This window comes from Lemur catta, chromosome 7 (assembly GCF_020740605.2).
Source record: "Lemur catta isolate mLemCat1 chromosome 7, mLemCat1.pri, whole genome shotgun sequence".
NCBI lineage: Eukaryota > Metazoa > Chordata > Mammalia > Primates > Lemuridae > Lemur > Lemur catta.
This window is the reverse complement of record NC_059134.1, coordinates 81,767,479-81,785,336: the sequence shown is the minus strand read 5'-3', so window position 1 is coordinate 81,785,336 and position 17,858 is coordinate 81,767,479. Positions and strand designations below refer to the sequence as shown.

General features: G+C 34.5%; 1 protein-coding gene across 1 annotated transcript in view; it reads left to right on the top strand.

Moving 5' to 3' along the window:
* The window catches only part of LOC123642089 (doublecortin domain-containing protein 1-like), a 262,128-nt gene that overhangs the window by 185,445 nt on the left and 58,825 nt on the right, over positions 1 to 17,858 (top strand). Inside the window, exons 11-12 of the mRNA XM_045557008.1 lie at positions 7,638 to 7,730; positions 16,904 to 17,074. Coding sequence (XP_045412964.1) covers positions 7,638 to 7,730; positions 16,904 to 17,074 — 264 coding nt within the window. The remainder of the gene's footprint in view (positions 1 to 7,637; positions 7,731 to 16,903; positions 17,075 to 17,858) is intronic.

Sequence of the window (17,858 nt, the reverse complement as noted above, 5' to 3'; positions counted from 1 at the left end):
AAATTTTGTTGTGCATACCAGCAACAATATTATTGTGGCAAATCCTAGGGATTCCTGGGGTAGGTTTAGTAGCCTTATACTTGGAAAGTCTTAAAATAAAAGCATGTTGATAATTTTTAAACCATTACCTACTATAGGCTGGGCACTATGGTCATGCCTGTAATACTAGTACTTTGGGAGGCTGAGGTGGGAGGATTGCTTGAGCCCAGGAGTCTGAAGTTGTATTGAGCTATGATGATGCCACTGCACTCTAGCCTGGACAACAGAGTGAGACCCTGTCACAAAACAAAAAAAAAAAGTGTAAACCAATTCCCATTATAATATATGAAGGACTTCTTTATTTATTTTTTATTTTTTAATTCAGGATATTATGGGGGTACAAACAGTTTGGTTACATGTAATGCGTTTGCCTTGCCCAAGCCAGGGCTACAAGCATGTTGTTCCCCCATACAGTGCACTCCACTTCCATTAGTTGTGGGTTTACCCTCCCACCCCCACCTGAATGGTAGCTAATGAGTATTACTACCATGTGAACACCTTAGTGTTGACCAGTTAGTACCAATTTGATGGTGAGTATATGTGGTGCATGTTTTTCCATCCTTGTGATACCTCACTTTGAAGGGTGGGCTCAATCTCTATCCAGGATATGAAGGACTTCTTTAAATTTGTGACATGATTAAGACATTTGAGTTGGGTACCTTAGGGTACAAGGAATAGAGCCTCATTCAGATCTTCCAAAGTCATGGGGCCTTTAGTGTGGGGGCATATGTGATATATCTGATAAGTTTTATTGGTTGCAGTCAATGGGAACTGTTTCAGGCTAACTTAGGCAAAAATAGAATTTAATAGAATGGCAGGTGGTAGCACATGGAATTCAAGGGAAGGCCAAAGACATCTGGATATAAGGGACAAACTCTTTATAGTGCTGTTAAGGGGACAGATTTTCTCCAACTGTTTATGTCTCTGTGTGGCTCCCTTAGTGACTCTGTCAAGAGAGAGGCTAATTGGTCTGCTTGGGGTCAGGGACCCACCTCTTGGCCAGGGGAGCACAGTTCCTCTAAAACTGCACAATGGTAGTGGAAGAAATGGAATGGAGAGTCAGTTTGAGAGGGCAAGCTGAATTCGGTTTAGGGCATGTGACAGTCCTTATCATGACAGACTAGGCAGAAAGTTTATAATCTGGCTACTGAATCAGAACTAACTTAGTGCCACTTTCCCTACAGAATGTGTGGAATGGCTAGAATTTATGATTACTTTTTTTAGAAACAGGAAAGAAAAGAGATTTTAAAAGCAGTTTAAGTTTCTTTAATTAAGTGTTAAATAATTTATGGAGAATTCTCTTTTGCATCCTCTTAGACAAACTATAACTATTTAAAAATAATACTGTTTTATTTGCCTTTGCTTTCCTGGATTTTTAAAAGGATAAAAAAATAAAGTAGTATTGTTTTAGAATGGTTATGTTTTGGTTTGGTTACCAAATATTATGATGGTTTCTTTTATAAGTTCTCTCTTAAAAATAAAAACTGTCCTCAAGAAGCTACAGACCATGGTAAAAGTAGCTTTTATCAAGTAATCAGCAAGGATGGGAGAGGAATCCCTGACTTTGGAAGCCTGAACTGTCTTAACCATCACTATTGCCCAATGTCTCAGAACTAAGTCATGGCAGAGCCAGAATTCACAGCCGGTTTTTAATGAAAAGACTCTGTCTCTTCCCCAAGACTAGAAATGGCACTCTTGAATTTCTTTATAGAGGGACTTACATGAGACTACATTGTTGAATGTCAGGGATAGATCAGAACTGACTTAAGGGGTCTCTGAGACTGGAACTGAGTTAAGCATGTATAGTTTGGAAGGATAGAGCTGAATCAATGCAGAGCTAAGAACTGAGTCCTTGTTTCTGCTGTGATTACAGGACTTGGTACTTGGTATGTGTACCCTTGTTATATTCAAATTCAGAAATAAATTAAGTATGGGTCCACACTAACCATGCAGCCCTTGTTCCCCAATATGAAGCATTCCTTCTCAGGCCACTGCCTCGGCTGACTGGATCAGCTATGCCCTTTCTCTCTGCTTATCCCTCAAAACTCAGGTGGCCTTCTCCCTTCCCCCTCCTGAAGCCATGTCAAGCCACTTCACTAATTTTACTTAGAACTAATGTCATCATGTATTAATAATTATTAATAATAGTAAATAATATTAACTAATAATGCCCCACATTGTCACTTTTCTTCTTTTACCAGCCAGATGCTACCTATCATTTATGCTTCTCCATCTCTGACCTTTCCATCTCTAAATAATATTTCTGTCCTCTGTACTTATAGATTGTATCGTTTATGCCTCTATTTAGTGATTATAACCTACATCATGCCATATATTGTTTCTCATTTTGCATTGTTTTTTCATTGTCTTCTCAACCATACTATGCTTTAGCATTAATCTATTTGTGTCTGGAAAAATGTCTAGTATAGTTTGTTGTGTGTGGAAGCATGTCATATTGTTTAATGCTGTGATTTTCTAAATTATGAGGAAAAGTGAGATCAACTGGGTTCAGTTCAGGTTCCCAACTCCCTCCTCGCCCATGACTACAAATTAATCTAATTAAGAGTTAAACTGTTTAAAAATTTTAGAGGCCAAAAAAAAGAAACAATTTATTAAACAAATCTACATGTATTTTTTATTTGCCCAACCTAATTACAAACCCTGAAACCTGGTCCTGTGCTTCCTCACTCCTTGGTCTGATTCTGAATAAATGAAAGGTATTTAAAAAAAATTAAGATGACATAAATAAGATTATAATGATATTTATGTCTTATGAATTTTAGTTATAATTTGAATTATAAAAGATATTTAAATTAATTTTTAAGTCAAAGATAGTTGGAATACCTTTAACTTATCAGAAGTCTTGAGCACATAAAACCATTCCTTAAAGAAATTCTATTATCCTAACTAAAATATAATACCTTATTTATGAATTCATTTTTGTGTGTAATAAGGATGAATAAAAGCAGTATATGAGTCCATTGTGTGTGTACACATGCACACACTCACACACACATCCTTAAAAAACCCCATTTAGTAGTCCAAAGAGTCAACTTTACTATTTATGGCAGAAACAGATAAGCCTTTATTTGCTATGTTGACCCGTTCACCAGTTTGATTTTGTACATTTGAACTCTTCAAACTATTGCCTGAATTTTGGATTCAGCTTCTTTGACAGGTAGGGAACCAAAACTATCAGCCTAATACAATTTAAAATGGTACAGACTCATTTACTATTTAATTCCTTTACCAAATACTTTTTGTGTGGCTACTCTTGATCAATTCCATTAATGCATTTCCAAATACAAATTATTTAGGTTGACAAAATTCAGAGTTTTTCCTGGACATCCCATGATACCAAATAGTGGCTTCCCCCACTCTCTCAGCAGCCACCTCCTGTTCCCATACATAAATGGCAGCCAGCAATGGCTAGAAACAAAGGACTCTCTCCCAGTCCCTGAATACAGTGACATTCATTCTGAGAGAAGCAGGGGCAGCTTTTTGAAAGCCGACTTCTTCAGCTGGACAATAACACACAATGAGTTATTGACTTGTTTATATACGGAGCTCTTTTCAGTAACTAACTCTGACTCCCACAGTCTGGACAAATGATTGATTTCGTGGTTAGAAAAAGAGAAAGCTCTTGCGCTAAACTCTGTAGTGCAAACTACTTCTTCCCCATTTGTTCCATATCTGAATAGGACCTTATTAAAATGCACTTTCCAAAAAAATACCTGCAGCTGGCCTTTATAACCATGTTTTGTATGTATAAATAACTAATTTGTCCCAGTCTTTTGTACATTAACAGACCATTGGGAACCTTGTCAATATATATGAAGGCTGATTATACTGTTGTTTATGCTAATCTGTATTACCTATATTGATCTGCATATAAAATATGGATCAAATATTTATTACTAGATCAGTATTTACTGGTGAAAACCTTAGATTTCTGATATACATTTAGTTTTCTTGTTGGATCTGTTGATTTATTAAGGACATTATACACAATGCATATGTACTGCACATTTGAATCATTAGCTGTTCTTCTGAATACAGAGAAGGCTACATGCAGAACCACACATCAGAGCACTGAGAGTTCGGTTGGACTAATAGGCTTTTTCCCCTTTGGCTAGTACCTTTCTGTAATGTCAATATCAATTAGGTAGACAGAACACACTAGCTTGTTTGAATTACTGTACCTTTTCTAAATGATATTAATGATTGAACTCTAGATTGACTACAGCACTTTAGTTATTTTCTCCTGTGAAACAGATTTTATTTTATCTCAATATCATGTTAAAATTTTTACACAGTCTGTATGATTTTTAAAGCAGACTTTAAAATATTTTGGGGGGAGTTAAAAAGGAAATCCATCAATAGTTTGTGACCCACATAAGTGGTATCACTGCTGTTCTGGCTGTATTTCTCCAGCAGGAGGTTTTGAGCCTGTTTTCCTCACTAGGATGTCCATAAGAGAGCTTCCTGAGCCAGCAAATGTTTGAAGAATTCCTCAAAATGGAGAGCACTTTCAATTATAGTCACAAGTAGCCGCACGTTTTATATGGAACTATATATTTCTAATCTATGACCCTTTAGGCTTTAGAGAAGGTACAATGTCTGAAACTTTAGCATTAATAGTTTTAAGTAAAATAGGTATAGTCTGAAAGGTAACGCCCAGTGGAAATCATTTCATTGAAATCTATTGCTTCAGGTATAATTTTGTGGATTTTGTTCCTTAATTCCTAAACAAACTGTTTGAGATGAATTTACCCCTTTTTATCTTATGTTTGTGCAACCAGACAATTTTTTTAAACATTTTTGTTCAGTTTTCTTTAACAGAGCCATTATGTTTCTGGTTCCTTCTGTTTCTGTTACTATTCTTGATTAGTCTCTTGATTGTTCTATTTTAGTTCCCATTAATATTGAGTGAGACCAACTTTAACCTAAATATAGATGACTAATATTTGTTAAATGTTTTTAAATCTTAGCAGCAGGCCTGACAAAAATCATGAATTAAAACTTCCTATATGAAAGATTTTTATGTAAACAATGACTATTGGGGGTGTTTTCTCACATTTAAAAGGAATAAGACGTATTTAGAACAAAGTTCTCCCTTCCCCGTTTGGTGGGGACTTGATTTTTCACAGTTACATACAAATTTTAACCATCTTTCTGTTTATTTTTGGTTTTTAATTTTTAAATTTTCTACTCTTGTTAATGTATGAAAAATCAGCCTCAGAAATCTCAAACCCATTGGCAAAAAATTTATTTCACATATTTTAGATAAGAACAGCAAATCAAAAGCATCTAGTTTTGTCTTAATGAGGAAACAGGATGTTCTCATCAAAAGTGACAAGAGAGAAGAGTTTTACTATTGTTATCATGTGGTGGGGTTTGAGGGAAAGATGCTATTAGCACTGCATATTATTACTATATCAGGATGAAAATACACTCTCTTAATTTGACTTTTTACTTTCAATAATTTTCTCTAAACGATTGCATTAAAAGATATCTTTTGGAATGGCTTGCCTATTTCCAGAAAAGGCCCCATGTGTGTATCCTTATATTTTGTCGACTGTTTATTTCTTGATATCTTACTGCACTTCTGATTTGGGACTATGCATGGGATGCTTTTCAGTAATGTTGATATGTTTTTCCCTTCTCTTACGTAGATTAGTATAGTGCTTTAGAAGTTGAATATTGAAATGGAGGTGATTTCTTCCAACTGTGGTGCTTTCAAAGGTATAGGATTCCCACCTTTTAAAGAGTTACTTGGAAGCAGTTCTAAATGTCATGGCCCTGGGAAACCTCATTAGAATCTGACTTACCTACTGTGGCGCCAAAGAGTTTCATGGCTCTGTTTTCGTTTTGTTTTGCTTCCTTTAAAAAAAAAAAAATCTGCTCTTAAAGTTTTTGCATTTGGAGATGAATTTTGTAAAGAATAGATGAGCTTGGTGAATATTCTCCAGTCACCCTCTTCTACACCCATTTCTCTTGAAATGAGAATTTCCCTGATAATAAAATAAATAGACCAGCATGTTATGCCATGGTTCAGTCTTCCACGTGTGGAAGTTGAGCTTGATATTTAAGTTTTTATAGTTTTAGTTTTATGTTTTTGTATCATTTTATCACAGAAACAAATATTCCTTGGGGAGAGTAATCCTGAGAATAGTTTCACATGATGATTTTTTAAAAACTCTTCGTTAGTAGTTATCATCTAAGGCAGAATTGGTAAACCATTGCCCACTGGCCAAATTCATTCTGGCACCTGTTGTTTTTTAAAAGTTTTATTGGAGCATAGCCATGCTCATTCATTTATGCATCGTCTGTTTCACACCACAATGGCAGAGTTGAGTAATTGCAACAGAGATTTTATACTCCACTCCCCACCCTGCCCCAAGCCTGAAATATTTACTCTCTGGCCCTTTATAGAAATGCTTGTCAACTGCTTAACTAGTGTGATCATTAGATTCACCAAAAGATTCCTGGGTCTCTTCCCTCTACCAAAACAGAATCTTTGATATATAGAACTGTATCATCATATGTCATTAGATGAAGTGTTCATAGGTTTGATACTGTTCTTCTAGCATATATGTACAAGTAGATTAAAGAGACCACATTGTTGGACCTCCCATTCCTCATTTTATTCCAAATATAGGAGTAGGCCTTCAGGCAGGGTATGGATTAAAGATTCATGTTAATTCAAACATAATTTCCCAGGCATGCAATTGAGAAAACCTATTTAAAACAACAACATTAACAAAATAAAATTTAAAAATATGGTCAATATTTATTTTTTCTTTAATCCTCAATAAGGAGATATGGTATGGCAAGTCCATTGCTTAAGAATTGTTAAATATTCCATTTTGGAGGATTCTCTATTAGACTCTGTTCTCTTTCTTTCTATTAATGTCAGTCTTTTTGGTGAATATTATTTTGTGAGTTTAGCATTTTTCTTTTCTTGAAAATAGCATTTTGTTTCTGTAGGGATTATTTATAAAGAAATTTGGAATGGACCACATTCACTTTTTTATAACACATGGGTTAGCAGCAGTAATAGAAGACCTTTATCTGGCTTTGTAAATGAAGCAGGTTGGAGGTAACTGTTCAGGTATTTAGATACATGATCCTTTGTCATGAAATGTTATAAATCCTTTAGCACCATGCTAGAGTGTTTGAATTGACACTTTTGGTTTATGTCCTTTACTTCTTATGCTGACATAACAGCAGCCAATTTATTCCCTACTTACAATGAAGGATTTTAATAGAAAATATTAGCCTGATTTAAAAAAAGTGTTGCTAAGCTCATTTTAATAAAATCCTTTTAAAAATTATTCATCAGCATCTAATATCTACAATTAAGGGCCTTCCCGCACCAAGTTATATTTATTAATCTTAAAAACAATAAAAAGGAAAGTGAAAAATTCGATGTGTTAAATATAAAAATGAATTTTCAGCTTATTTAACCTAGAGTTCATTTTCATGTATTAGCAAAATTAATATCAAATCACCTTCATGATTATGCTAAATTAGTTGTTTGAATAAATGTTGCTATTAGGTACCTGCTTTCATGTCATTTATTTATTTTTTTCTAGTTGAACCTGGCTGTGAATGAACAGAAGGAGGAAATTACAGAGAAAGTCATTCTTTCAATGACAGTGAAGGAAAACCATAAGGCACAAGAAGAAGTAAGGAAATTACTTTGCAAATCATATTATAAAACTACAGTGAACACTAGTTTTAAAACTGAGTTAACTTTTACTTTGAGTCTTATAGTAAATCAACTCTTATTAAATGAAAACAACTTATGATAGAAAAAATCTGATCAAAACTGGGAATCATTGTGTTGATATAGGCAGCCTGAAGAATAATTGTATGTTTGAAAGAATAAATGAAATTAGAATTTTCTGAAAAAAGCCTTATAAATATTTTCTCATAAATTTCTTAAATTGGTAAATTATTGCATGCAACTTGAAACTGGAAATTATAAAACATGCCAACATAGGAAAAATGTTAAAATTTTGGTGAATTTTTAATAAATACTGAATCTTGTTTTTATTATTTGATTTTCTAAGAATAGAGTTATTATTCTGAATTTTAGAAATGCTAACAAAGTTATCTTTTATGGAGAGAAAACTATAGTTTACAAATGTCAAGCCTAAGTGAGCTAATCATAAGATTCTGTAGGCAATATTGTAACGAAGAACTATTAAAGCAAACCTTCTCTCCAAAGCTCATGCTGTGAAGTTGACAGCATATTCCATAAATGAAATAATAATACAAAATTGGTGTTAGACAAAAGTAGAAAATGATTTTCATGTAGTTTCCTGGAATGCAAAAGCATTTAATCTTTCTGAGGAAAGGATATGAATTTGCTACTCCCCATGCACCACTGTCAGTAAATAAAAATCTATAAGCAATTTAATGAATAAGATAATGTGTCTATTTAAAAAATAAAATTCCCATATGATTCTTTTTTGACATTTTGACAAAGAAATATCCAAGATTTAGGGTTTTAAATATTTTCTTATCATTTTGATTGCATCTTCTTTACTAACCATGTATTTTATAATATATGAACAAGTACAATGCATCAAATTTTCCTGTGTGAATTTAACTTTTACATTAGAGACCATATGGACATTGGGGACATATATGTCCAGTATTAAAGAGTATGTTATGAACGTTGATTAGCACTCTAAGTAGAGAATATTTCATAAGAAAAATTAAACCTGAATATTTCTAAAATGTAAGACATAATAATTATATAGATTTAAATTATATTAATAGTTTTGACTCATTCCACCAAATATTCACAGAGTAAAAAAACTAGGTTGTTAGATATAAATTTAAAAATATCATTCTCTATGTGTGTTTGAAAAATGTTTTGCCAGAGTTGGTGAGTTTTATTACAGTTTCACAATGAGTTAAAAATGAATCTATTCATCATTTATGTATCTTGTAAACTTTGGAAAATGAAAATAAGTCTCTCCGGATTAATTAGATTAAATGAATGACAGATTAAGTATTTTCTCCCTGTTAAACATTATAATTATTTTGCTCTTTGATATTTTATGCAAAATTGTAATTTCAATGGAACTGAAAACTTGAAGTGGCCCAATAAAATGATCATTATGTTAAATATATCATTTTTAATGTTACCTTGTTAGCAACATTGGAAATGAAAATTATCTTTTCTGAAAAATCCAATAGTATTTACACTTATTTGGTATTTCTTCTTTATTATCATTGTTTTTATGTTTAGCATGATATACCTCAGTGCCTTCTTTGTTCACATATTTGCTTTATCAGCTCTGGCTCGAAGTCTTTTGTTTGCTTCAAAAATCAAATACAAGTAAAGGAAATATGTATTTGTGTTTGTATGTGTGTAACAATCTTTAAATATATTCCATAGCCTATGAGAATAACTTCTATGTGATTAATTGGAAAGTGATTAAGTTACTTTGGGTGTGTAAGTTCTAGTGTTTTGATTGAAAAGAGTCTACAAGAATCTTCTTAGAAAAGTGCTTGTTGCTATCAACATAGCCCTAGTGCCAGGTGAGTTACGTACGAAGACACTGAAAATTGTCCCTTCCCTCATGAGTAGATGGGGATGTTAGACTGTTGAATAGTCTAAAACGCTTTTGGTTAGAAAAAGTCTAAAACTTTTTAGGGCTGAAACATGAAGTCTAATTTACATATAGAGTTGTAAAATCCTGATAGAGATTAATGAAATTTTTTGGAGTGAGCTTATTTCAATATTTTTCCCATGATTTATTTTTTATACAAATATTGTATTTCTAGTCATATCTCAAAACTCAAACATTATAAAATCTGATACTTGGCTCCTCTTTTGCTGCTTATGGTTTGATCTTAAATTTTTGTTTTATTTCACATTTTTCTACATAAAACCTGGAAGTAATAATAAGGTATGCATCATATGATCACTTTGATCATGTGATATGATCACTTTGATATGTTAAAAGCTATTTGGAAATCTGCATGTAATTTATTATTATCAGTTTAAAAGTATATTATTCCAGGTTCTCTGAAAAGTAGACACCAAGATGAGATTAAATGTGTGTGGATTTCATCAGAGGAAATGCCTAGGAGAGGAAATGCAGAGAGTACTGGGCAAAGTGGAGAGATCTGTCAGACTGAAAGGCAGGCCTGATCCCAGGTGAGACAGAGAGGAAGGGAAGATTGAGGGGAAGCATTCTAGACCACTGTGTAGTCTAAGGAAGGTTTGGCAAAGCTGTTGGTGTATTTGAGCCAAACTTGGCCATCAGAGGAATCCTGTGACTCTCAGAGATGGACCTGCCTTAGTGTCCTCAGCCATTGGTGTTAACTGGGATGGATTTCAGAGCATAGTACTTGCTCAGTTATGCTCCTGTAGTTAGAGGTCCATGACGCACAGTCTCACAGCTGTCTTAAAAGGTATAGCTGACATCATCTTTGTTGCCATCAACATAGCCCTAGTGCCAGGTGAGTTATAAAACATTTACAATATCTCTATTTTCAATTGTCCTTTCCCCCATGAGTGGATAGAGTTGTTAGAGTGTTGAATAAGCCTAAAGGCAGCACATAAGGGGTCTCTGGCTGGAAATAGGATAGATCTACCTCCAAAATGTTCCCCATCTTGGAAGGGTTCTAAGGAAGCTATTAAAAATTTGATAGTAGTAGTTGAGGTGCTAGGAATAAGAAGTGCCACACAAACTTCAGATGAGCACTGTAGCTCATCTTCTAAATCAAGAGATAACTTCACTCATAGGCTCCCATGTCTTTTCCAGTCTTCATTCATCAAGTCAGGGTTATGTTCACTTCTTAACCTGAAAAATGCTGTACCCTTGTGCCTGAAACAAAGAAGAGATTTTAGGAGTTTAAAATAACCGTTTTCATCTCCCTACAACCTTTCTGGTTTATCTTACATATGTTGTTAATCAGAACGTTTCTTAACATTAAGTTGAAGTGCTGACCTCGCTTTGAGACCACCCTGTATGTTACATGCCTAGATGACGTTCCTGGCATAAAAGCTGCCACCCTTTGTGCTGAACTCAAGTGATGGTTATGTGCACAGTACTCTGGAGTTCTACTTAATAATATGGGTGGATTCAAGCCCACACAGAATTCAGGCTGACAGCTGAACTCATTGCTAGAAAAACCAGGAGCTCCTCAAAGAGTCATTAATAATAGTCCATGTACAGTATATACAACATATGGTTCAGAAGTGTATAAGTTCGGTATGTATACTTTTTTAGAATGATTACAAACAGAATAATATTTTGTGTGCTGACTATAAATCATTTTGAGAATTCAATTGAGCTGAAGGGTTGCATGTATGCATCATACAAACATGACCAAACTACGCTACGTGTTATGCAAAAACTTACATATATGTTTATATACGTGTGCACATTTGCATTCTCTTAGAAGTTTGGTTTGTTTCCTCAGCAAAATATTCAATATTTTTTTTCCACCTTCTGCTCATTTGTCACTCTCCTAAATTCTGTATAAGTGTCACTTCCGTGCTGCATTTCCATGGAGAATGAAGAGTAGAATGTGTAGGCTTTCTGCTGCACAATGAGATGGTGCATTTTTTCAACATATGCATACGTAAGCCTTCTTTTGTGAATGGGACTGATAGGGTCAGATAATGTTTAAAGGGAAAGGCATTATGTCTCTCAGGCCCCTATGTTTCCACATGGATGCTCCCACACACACATAGATTGAATTATGAACAGACCCATTAATGCTGGGATCACAAAAGGTCAAGTTTTGTCTTCTTTTACCCCTATTCATGTTGCCTTTGTAGAGAAAAAAAGGATTTGCAGGAAAAAAAAGATTCATGACGAAGAATTTTAAAGGACATTTTTCCCCTTTTAGCAACATCTGTGATTTTGGAAAAAAATCATATTATGTAAAATAATTCAGAAGTGTTTTATTACCTACCTGATTTCAGTATATGAGTTATTTCACGTGTAGGGTTGTCTTTAAGGATGACATGTTATCATAATAACTGCGAACAAAATGTAGCACTTTGAGAATAAAAGGCCTTATGAATATGTAAAATAACACAAAGTTTGAGCAAAACTGAATAGAAACATTATCAAAATGTCAGTGGCAGGATTCTGGATATGTTTTCTCTTATGTTTAAGATATAAGTTAATCTTTGCTAGACATCTTATTTGATAGTTTTAAGTTATTCTTAAAAGGCCATAATTGGTGTAATTATGTTTCACATACATTAGCAGACAATCCTGGGGCCAATGAAAATAGCTAACATGATAGAGAAAATTTTTGAAGCAACCAAGCAGTTATCCCAGATGAAACTTTTAAGACTTGAACCAATAGCCCTTTAGAGTGCAAATGACATCATCAATTGTATGGTTGGTTGATTTCTGATGTCACATGGAATCTCTTATCAGTGAAAGGTTATGGATTGTGACAGTAAAACCAGTCATGTACAAAAATGCTCTCAAATCAAAGTCTGAAATTCCTCCCTTTTTTTTTTTTTTTTGGTGGCTGCTATTGCACAAGGTGCAGTACACAAAATTAATGAGAACAGCATTATTTACTAGCAAAATACATTGCATGATACTTAGTAGATTTTAAAGACTGCTTAATCACATAAGGCTGGGGATAGGTTCAGAGAGGACCAGTGCTTTCCAGAAATGGATTCCTTCCATTTTGGGCCTTTGATTCTTGGATTTTAATTTCATCAGATAATCATAAGAGCAAGCCACCTGGCCTGTTTTGGTCTTTAGCTTCAGTGTGTTACATACTATCAGCCATAATTTGGAGGATAATACTGCTGGAGGGTAGTATGATCTGATGGTTAAGATGAGGCTGAAAACATTGACTAAGACTGGATCATCTATCATTTCCATATTTTAAATGTTACAACTTTCTTATAGGATTAACAGTACTATGAAAAGCATAGAAATTCATTCCAGAAAGTAAGAAAAGAAGGATCATGAAAGAAATTTGTCACTGGATTTTATAGCCTATAAATAATATTCTCTTCCTTTTCACATTTTCATTCCTCCTCTTTCTTTCCTGCTCATTTTCCCCTAATTACCTTCTCCTTTTAATTTCTTCCTTCATCTTTTCTTTCTTTTTCTTTTCATTCATTTTTTTCTTTTTTTTTTTAATCTCATTTTTATCTCTTTCTGTCTCCCTTAGGACTCCTCCTGAATTGTCTCTGCTTCCAATGCCCATGATTTCTAAAGTTTTGTCCAAGTTCCACTGGTGGACTATTAGGGGCTTCCTTATGAATAGATAATAGAAATTTCCATAGCCTTTCATTTCAATTTACAGTTCAGGGCTGCCTATTAGTAACCTACTAGATGAGTTATATAGGGTTGTAAAGAATTAATAGAAAGCAGTATATTAATCAGATTTTTCTAGATTCTGCTGGATAAGCCAGTAAGCCCCAAATCTCTTAAAACAAAATTACTTTTTATTCACCTTACATACTGGTTACAGGTTGTCTGTGACTCTGTCCAGTATGTCTTTCTGTCTGGGACACAGGTTGAAGCAGCACCCTCTGTTGGGACATTGCTGTTTTCGTGGGAAGGAGAAGAGAGTGATGGCAAAACTACATAATGGCTCTTAAACCTTCTGCAAGAAGTGGCATATGTTAGTTCTGCTCGCATTTCATCGGCCAAAGCAAATTACACAGGAATTCTGATATCATATGCATGTCTGCCAGAGAGGCTCATCTGCCACTTCTCTCTCTTGTTGATTTCTCCTCTGCCCCTGCCTGCCTTTCCTTCTTCCCCTGATCATATCTGTCTAGCCTCATAGAGGCCATTTCCAGGACTCAAGAGATTGTTATATAAAGCAGGGAGGACATTTGGGAAAAGCTGGTAATTTCATTGGAGGAACATGGCATTGATGTATAAACCAAGTAAAAAACAATACACAGCTTACTTTGATAAAGTGCCAAATGGCTAGACCCAGGTAGTAAGTGCTGGAAGGCCTGGTAGAGGAAGTGAGACTTAAGTGATGAGTAGAATTAGATAGAAGAGAAGAATGAATTGTGAAACTATGGCCTAGTCATCAGGGGACCCAGACTCTAGTTTTTGTGCCAATACTAACCATCTGTGTCTCATGGGCAAATCAACTTTTCTGGACCTGAATTTCCTTGTTTGTGGGATCAGAGTGTTAGGTTAAATATTGTCTAAATTATTATACTCTGGAAATGGAAGGGATGTGTGTACGTATGTGTGATGAGGGGAAGGGGACAGTGAGAAGAGACATCTTGTTAGAGAGGAGGGGTCTGGTGGGAATATGAACCATAAAGCCAGGTGGGGATCAGATTATAAAAGGTCTTGAATCTTGAATCCAAGCTCAAGAATCTGGGAGAGCAACTAGATGGTTTAATATGCTGTTCGAGGTAAATTAAGTAGGTGGAGGCGGCAGGATGGATTAGAGGGAAAGAGCTTAGGAATGGCGAGAACACTCAGTGGGTATATTTTGTTAATCCAAGTTGGGGGAAGCGATGACAAGATGATGGCTTAGATCAGAGTATTACTTACAAGAAAGGAAAAGAAGGATAGGAAATATATGTATTGGGAAGAGTGGTGTGAAAACTATAGCACTGGGGACAAATCTAGCCCACTGCTTAATTTTGTAAATAAAGTTTATTTGAACACAGCCAGGCCCATTCACTTACATATTGTCTGTGACTACTTTCCAAATACAACTGCAGGGTTAAATAATTTTGACTATTTATGGCTAAGAAAACCAAAAATATTTACTATCTGGCCCTTTATCGAAAAAGTTTACCAACCCTTAATTTAGAAGAAAGGATTGTTTAAAGGGGATAGAAAATTGATCACACAGGGACAAATAAAAGATATATGAGAGACCAAAGAAAAAAAGAAATCATTTTAAATTAGCTTGTTTATGTGCATATAATGCTTTAAAGTTCTTGGTAAAAGTAAAACGTAATTGAAAAATATATATGTACATACACATCTATACACACACATATATACGCACATAGATACATATATATGCTACACACATACACACACAAACTTGAACTAAACTAGATAGAGTAGAAAAATAAATATTCAAGTCATATGGATAATAGTACTTGTTTTCATTGACTTCCCTGAACCCTCTATACCAGAAGGGATAGAAATAATAGATTTAACATCAGAGTTTGAGTTGGAATATAGGCTGGGGCAAACACCATATTCTCAGCTGAGATAGAGAAAGAGGATGAAGTGTCAGTACATGGAAGACTCTTGGAGAAGCATTCCCCATTTTACCTGTGGAGACTGAAGCGAGCGGGAGGATCTATACTGCAAATGGTTTTCTATGTGTCTCATGTAAAATAGGGGGAGGGATAGGAAAGATAGAACAAGAAAAAAAGGCAATTAAAACTGGATATGCAGAAAGCACCTAGATTTTAAAAAGAAAACATTGTAATAATATACCAGTGCTTTGGGCACCTACTATAGGTTAGACATTGTGTTGTCCATTCTTTAATCTCATTTAATTTATTATTTATGGATGAGAGTTGTATTACCTGTGCAAACTCCCAGTAGGTAAGTGAGAGAGTCAGGATTTTAACCCACGATTCCAAAGTACATGCTGTCTTCAGACTCATTCATAATTCTAAATGAGTCTAATTTGATTACTTTAAAGAATCACAGATAAAGTGGATTTCTGCTCTTCATCTCTTTTGGTCACTACCATCTATCAGCCAATGTTTATGTAAGAATCCAGTCTAGTAGTGAGAATCCAGTCTAGTAGTTTTATGTAAATTTACATAAAACAGTGAAGAGTCAAAGAATGGTAATGATTTTTAATTTGTAAACTATATGGATTAAAACATTAATTTACTGTTTCTGAGTCCTCATCATGTCTTTTTTTTTTTTTTTGTGTTTTTTTTTTATATATATATTATTTTTTTTTATTTCAGCTCATCATGGGGGTACATAAGTTTAGGTTATATACATTTTCCATGTCCCACCCATCCCCCCGAGTCAGAGTCCCAAGCGCGTCCGTTCTCATTCTCCCGACAGTGCACCTGGCACTCATCATGTAGTCATACCTCCATCCCCTCCCCCCCCCCACCTCCCCGGGTCTGCACCTTCAAGCATGACCATTCCCCAGAGGTTTAATAATCCATAAGTATAGTTCATATGTCTGTCTTAAATATACTGAGTAGAAGTCTAGAAATTTTAAAATCAAGGGTGCATAAGCCTTTGCTCTTTCTGGAAAAATCCTATGATTTATTTTGACATTGATATAAATTTAAAGTGTTGTCTAGAACAGAGCATTGTCTTTGAAGTGTGGATATTTTATATTTAATTATATTTTGGAATATTCGGGAGGAACGTAATAGGTTTATTTTCAAAGCCAAAAAAGTGATAATTAATTTAATACACACATGAAAAATTTTTAAGTGTAGCTCACAGATAGTAAAATAAAATATTCTAAAAAGGAAGGTACATACAGTAAAATGAAATGTGGTGGTAAGTTACAGATATTGGGTTAAAGTCCTAGGAAGGTTTTATTTTGTTAAGCAGCATAAAGCTCATTTGCAAACTTGCCAGATGTTTATATTTCTTTTTATTCCCAGAGATATTTTTCATTCAGTAATTGTAAATGGCTACCTATTCCATATTACAAAAGTGAAAAGGTTAGACATTTTTCCATAAATAAAATTTATTGATGAAGGAATGTGTATCCCTTCTATTCTCTTTACTTGAGGACAGATCTGTACTCACATTCTTGTATTGAAGTCATTTTTCCCCCCATCAAGCTAGGTACTCAAAAATCTAATAGGTGTGACATCAACAATTACTTCTTGCTAACAACTCTTGTAATTTAACCCCTTCAGGTGAGCAGGCTGATTGATGAATTGCAGACAGCTATCAAAAGCAACAAAGGTCATCTCTCTAAACTTGGCCCCCAATTACAGGCTGAGCAGGAGCAATTCTCCTCTTATGTCTACCAACACATTAAAAGCCTTCCAGCAAACACTCTTATCCCAGGAGACCTGCAGCTCAAGGTGGGTGTCATTCTGTTACTCTCACTGGATTCAGCCAGAGATGAAAATGCTCTGCTCCATTTGAAGACCCTTATGACAGTGCCATTCAGCTTGAATTATATTATCTTCCTCAAACTAGAGTTTGGCTTACAAGTTGTAATATTACTATTTGGGAAATAGATTTTGAAAGAAAATACCTAGAGACCTTTGAAATGTGGATTTTTACACTTTACATAGTTTTCATCCCAGAAAAGTAATTTTAATGAAGAAATCTAATTATTTAAACCATCTCCATACTTTCCAAGAAACATATATTTTTCAGTGTATATTTCAGTTTCTAAAAATAAAATTTGGAGAAATAGGCAGTTTTTAATAGTTGACAGACAGTGGCAATAGAAATTGGAGGTGAAAGGCCAGGTGACTGATTGATGTTCAAACTACATTTCCAAGGAAAAGGATCTGTATTGGATAAGTGTGACACATGTCTGACTTCACTTGGCAAAATCAATACTTAAGAATACACTGGGAAAAAAGGTGAATTGGTTATTTGTCAGGACAAGATGGCTAAATGTCCTAGACTACTCTGCTATTGCATCTTTGGAAAAGAAAAAGAATAACTCATACTTGGCTAAAGTGATTTTGGTACTGAAAGCTTAAGGAACTTAAACATTTTGTTTTTCATAATGGAATATCCTTGTTAGGTCTTTCAAGTTAATATTGTCCTATAATTTCATACCCTACATTTCAAAAGACTATAATTAGCAAAATTTGAATTACTCAGTGAAAGTAGGGCCTTTTTCCATAT